The sequence below is a fragment of the Solanum pennellii genome, chromosome 6 (assembly GCF_001406875.1).
Source record: "Solanum pennellii chromosome 6, SPENNV200".
NCBI classification, from domain to species: domain Eukaryota; kingdom Viridiplantae; phylum Streptophyta; class Magnoliopsida; order Solanales; family Solanaceae; genus Solanum; species Solanum pennellii.
This window is the reverse complement of record NC_028642.1, coordinates 57370679-57376305: the sequence shown is the minus strand read 5'-3', so window position 1 is coordinate 57376305 and position 5627 is coordinate 57370679. Positions and strand designations below refer to the sequence as shown.

The following is a 5627-nucleotide window of genomic DNA, read 5'->3' as shown; positions in this document are numbered from 1 at the left end:
CACAGCGGGGATCATTGCAGCCACATTTGGTATGGCTAACCTTTTGGCTCGACCATTTGGAGGATTTTCTTCTGATTACGCAGCAAAGAAATTCGGTATGAGAGGGAGACTTTGGGTTTTGTGGATTTTACAAACACTTGGAGGAGTATTCTGTGTACTTTTAGGTCGTTCAAATTCTCTACCACTTGCTGTAACATTTATGATCCTTTTCTCAATCGGAGCTCAAGCTGCTTGTGGTGCAACTTTTGGTATTATTCCATTCATTTCTCGACGATCCTTAGGAATTATAAGCGGAATGACTGGGGCAGGTGGAAATTTTGGTTCTGGATTGACACAATTGTTGTTTTTCACGAGCTCAAAGTACTCGACAGCGACAGGGTTAACTTACATGGGATTCATGATCATAGGATGCACTCTTCCTGTTACATTTTGTCATTTCCCACAATGGGGAAGCATGTTTCTCCCACCAACAAAAGATCCTGTCAAGGGAACTGAAGAACATTATTATACTTCAGAGTACACAGAGGCAGAGAGGCAAAAAGGGATGCACCAAAACAGCTTGAAATTCGCCGAAAATAGCCGATCGGAGCGTGGCAAACGTGTGGGCTCTGCACCAACCCCACCAAATTTGACACCAAATCGCGTTTGATGATCTTTCTGAGGAATTGATAGTTGTGAATCTCTGATTTAATTGAAGGTTCAATGTGCTGAGTCGTCTCAATAAGCAAAATCTATCTTGATTTTTCTTTTTCTTTTTTTGTTTTTTTTATAATGATATTGCTTGTTGATCTTTCCAGACAAATACCTTGAATCCACGAAGGTGTATGCTTTTTTTAATGAAGTATATATAATATATTACTCATTGTATATGTTTTCTATTGCTTTTTTCAAAAGAATATTCTATGGCCAATGGTGGTTGTGTTTTACTGTGTAGATTCAAAAGTGTATTATAATAAAACTTTTGACTTGTAAGAAGGGAACTGATCATTTATTCCAGTTGGTTTATAGAAGTTCGTGAATTGCTTTTCTTCTCCTACTGGCTGATTAAAATTGATGTGAAAAATCAATTGTTATTATAATAAGTCTATCTTTGACTCATTTATATGTTATTTTTTGAATTTTAAATAAATTTATTTTTATTATAAATTTTTTATAGATTTTATAAATATTTTTAATTATCAATCATTGTAATTCATAGTATCTTTTACGTAGTTTATAAATATATTAATTTTATTTAAAAAATTTAAAATTTCAAACGCAAATTTTCGATCAAACTTAAACAGTTTAACTTTCAAAACATAAAAAATTTCATATAAATTGATAATAAGGGGAGTACTGTCAATTTGTGCAAGGAAAAGTATTAAGTTTTTATATATCAACTGTATTATGTGAAGATTTTTGACATGTAATTTTTATATATTTTATAAAGTATGACAATTATTCCTTTAAATAAGTTGTGGTTCGAGTTACACGTAGAACTATTTCTTTTCTCCGTTATAATAGAATTAACTTCCATATCAAGTGATGTTCAACAGGTTAAAAATAAAATAAGGATATAAGAAAAAATAATTTTTAAAAAAATAAAGCAGATTAAAAAAGAGAGCATCAAATAATCTTACAACTTGGATTTCAATTCCCACTATATAATGGATTCTCTTTCTAGTATATTCAGACATAATAACAACCAAAAATAAGCTATGTTAAGTCATCAACAAGTCCCAAGTTGTGGGAAAGTGACTTGGCTTCATTACATCAGGCATTACTTGATTAATTAACTAATTTTGTTAGGCTACTCTTGGAGATAAAAGTTTATTAATACTACTTGTTATAGTTATCTATACCAAATTAATTAAATGTAAGTTATGTATTTTTCATACACATATTTTTATTATTTAGAGTGTTTTCATTAGGTGTATGTATTATTTGGACTACATCGAAACAAAATGTTATCAAATCAAACTTTAATTTATATTGTTTTTTTTGCTTGACTTAACATAAATAAAAACCGAAATAATTTATAACATATATATATATATAATAATAATAATAGTAACTTGAAGTCAAGTTATAATATAAATTTAAATTACAAATATAACAGTTGGTGAAAAATCCAGTCTATCATTCGAAGACGAAGCACATCAGAAGGCGGTACCATTTCACTCGGACGGCAGTGGAGGATGGTGATATGTGTTTGGAGAAGATAGAGGGTGTAAAGAACCCGGCAGACATGTTGACGAAATGTGTTGATGTTGGGAAACTGGGGTTATGCAAAACCTCGGTTGGTCTTCTGTAGTTGTTGCTACAGATGTTGCGGTGCGGTAAAGATGTTGATGATGAAGAGATTTTTTTTGAGAATGTATTTTTTTGGATGACTGAATCAGTCTCTAAGTAGGAGAATTGTTAGGTTGTGGAGCCTGATTAATATTTGATGTACTGTCATATATTAATTTATACGCGGTTTAACCTCCGCGGTGAGGTTGCCAGGGGGTTATGAGGGGTGGGAGCCCCCCATCCAAAGGGGGGGTTCGGGGCAGCGCGCCGACCCAAATTTTAGGCTTTACTATTTCTTTTCCATTTATTCTCTGTAAACTAAAATACTCTGATTTATTAATATATATACCCACCGCCGTGGAAGTTTACTCACGGGGTGTTACCACGAAATATTGATTTCTCTCTTTCTCTCTCTAGATCTCTCATCTCTTTCTCTAAAGTTCTTGTGTTCTTAATTCATCAAGTGTGTGTATGGATTCGATCCTAACAGAACGGTGACTTGATTACAACTAATAAATAAAGATTGCTCATTGAACCTTTGAATATACGATAAGAGGGTTACACACGTTCATATTTATATGCGGGAAAATGGATTCCTTAATCAAATAGAAGTACTTAAATTCTCAGAAAGCAGAATGTAACCATTGAGAATCACCAATCACTTGTCCAAACTGCAAATGGTGACTACTGAACACAAGGCCAATCAATTTAAATTCTATTCGTTTTCGAAACCTCATGGCATAACGTTCCAGCTTTTCTGGATTTCTTTCTTTACTTGTTTAGTTTCGACTTTTGCACCCTTGATCCCTATTATTAGGGACAACCTTAATTTGACCAAAATGGATGTTGGTAACGCTGGAGTTGATTTCGTTTCCGGATGTATTTTAATTATCTAGGCTTGCTATGGGTGCATTTTTTGGTTCGTTGGGTTCACGGTATGGGTTTGCATTTTTGATCATGTTTTCAGCCCTAACTGCTTTTTGTTTCGTCTGCTACTGGTTACGTAGCTGTTCGGGTTTTCCTTTGCAACGTTTGTGTCATGTCAATATTGGATGAATATTATGTTTAATAGTAAAAGCAGTGATGTGCTTAAATATTCCCCTTTTTTTGAGGATTTCTTGACAAGCGCTGATGTATATTCTATTTTACTTCTACTTTATTTATACATATATAGTGAGAATGGCAATCATGGAAATTTAAATAAAAATGAAAAATAACAGGGTTAAACAGGCTAGTGAACGGAACAGCTGCTCTTGATGCTGATGGTAAATTTGGTAACGCAAGTCCAAATTACACCCAAGCTAATTTGAAATTTCAGCCATTGAGTCCAAATTATTTGAGGGAAAGTTGACTTGGTTTCATTACATCAGAATTACTTGATTAATTAACTAATTTCATTAGCCTACTTGGGATAAAAGTTCATTCCTACTTGTTATTATAGTTATATTTACCAAATTAAAAAATGCAATTAAGTTATGTATTTTCCATTCACATTTGTATTTAATATTAATACTAATAATTTAGTGTTCTAACTAAAAGATATTGTGTTTGAGTTTCCATCGCCGAGGCTTGAAGATACAAAATAGTGATGTTTGATCTCTTTGATGCAAAATTACAAAATTAGTGGCTACTTTATAAAGTTATGACGTTTAAATTTTGTTTTGAAGGAGAAAACGGTATTTAGACAACTATTGGATATCATTGGAACTTTGTCGCAATGCCCTAGGTTATTCTTTGTTTTAATTTTTTAAAAATGAAAATAATAATAATAAAAAGTTTTAACAGATAAAATTGATCTAATTATTTAATATAACACTAATATGAATAAATACACGTCAGGCTCCCATAGTTGGATAGGTGAGGCAAACGTGAAGAAGTGGGCATGCAAAGAATTGATGATTTATATTTTTTTTAAAAAGTAAAAATAGATAGTATGAAACATATACTCATTGAAATAGTGGAGAACTTTTTGATTTTTTCATGTAAAAATATTAGTACTATATTTTCTTTCTTACCAATACAGTCAAAGTATATGTGAAAAAATTAGTTGTAACATTTTTCGTCGAAAAGTCAATGAGGAATTGTGATTTTTACAAGTGAATGATAGTAATTAGATGGACAAATATTTTGACTATGTGAAAAAGTGAAAAAGTTCGTTCATCACTTGCAACGTTAGTTACCGTCCGTCTATATATATGGACCAGTTTACAACATTTATCCGTCAATACTTACACAGCAAGTTGAATCTCTGACCTGTGCTGTGAATTATGGTAATGAATCGTACGATGAGAGGGAGATTATTAGCTATGTAAACAAAGTCTCACATTGATAGATGAAAAAAAAATTACTTATAATAATAAGATGTTGAATATTCGTAAAGGTGTAAGGAATTAGGAGTATTCCTGAACCGTTAATGTCCAACACAACTGATATTACCCCTGAATAGAAAGCTAACAACTTAATTTCAGGATTAGTTATTCACCAAATTATTGCAACAGACTTATTCAACACTTGTATGTCAAAAGGGGTAACGTTTAGATATAGTATACTACTAACTAATAAAATGGTCATTGAACCTTTGGGATATACCATAAGGTGGTTATTCATTCATATTCATATGCGGCGTAATGGATTCCTTATTCATAGAAGTATTTAAAATTATCAAAAAACAGAATGTAACCATTGGGAATCACCAAGTACTTCCCGAAATTGCACATTGTCAACGCTTTGAGCCCTATATAAACATACCATTCTCACAATACTACACATCAATTTTACATTCTCAACACATTTCAAATCAATCTATTTATAAAATTAACCAGTTATTTCCTTAATTGAAGAATGGCTGATGTAGAAGGATCACCGGGGAGTTCTATGCATGGAGTCACCGGAAGAGAACCTGTTCTCGCTTTCTCAGTGGCTTCTCCAATGGTGCCTACGGATACCTCCGCCAAGTTTTCAGTACCGGTGGATACTGAACACAAGGCTAAACAATTCAAGTTTTATTCGTTTTCGAAGCCTCATGGACTTACGTTCCAGCTCTCCTGGATTTCCTTTTTTACTTGTTTCGTTTCGACTTTTGCTGCTGCACCTTTAGTTCCTATTATTAGGGACAACCTTAATTTGACAAAAATGGATGTCGGTAACGCTGGGGTTGCTTCCGTTTCCGGAAGTATTTTATCTAGGCTTACTATGGGTGCGGTTTGTGATTTGTTGGGTCCCAGGTATGGCTGCGCTTTTCTTATCATGTTGTCAGCCCCAACTGTTTTTTGTATGTCCTTTGTTTCATCCGCTGGTGGCTACGTTGCTGTCCGGTTTATGATTGGGTTTTCACTCGCAACGTTTGTGTCGTGTCA

At 33.2% G+C, this 5627-nt stretch overlaps 2 protein-coding genes across 2 annotated transcripts in view; both read left to right on the top strand.

Annotated features, from left to right (window-relative positions):
• The first annotated feature begins 31 nt into the window (after nt 1-31).
• On the top strand, nt 32-649 carry LOC107022490 (high-affinity nitrate transporter 2.1-like). The gene has a single exon (XM_015223091.1). The coding sequence runs from the start codon at nt 32-34 to the stop codon at nt 647-649; it is 618 nt and encodes a 205-aa protein (XP_015078577.1).
• A 4442-nt stretch (nt 650-5091) lies between these two features.
• The window catches only part of LOC107022489 (high affinity nitrate transporter 2.4-like), a 5523-nt gene continuing 4987 nt past the window's right edge, over nt 5092-5627 (top strand). The window contains exon 1 of the mRNA XM_027917970.1: nt 5092-5623. Coding sequence (XP_027773771.1) covers nt 5113-5623 — 511 coding nt within the window. The 5' untranslated portion in view covers nt 5092-5112. The remainder of the gene's footprint in view (nt 5624-5627) is intronic.

Excerpts from the sequence above, each read along its gene's own strand:
- LOC107022490 (XM_015223091.1), top strand. The coding sequence starts at position 32 with ATGGCTAACCTTTTGGCTCGACCATTTGGAGGATTTTCTTCTGATTAC.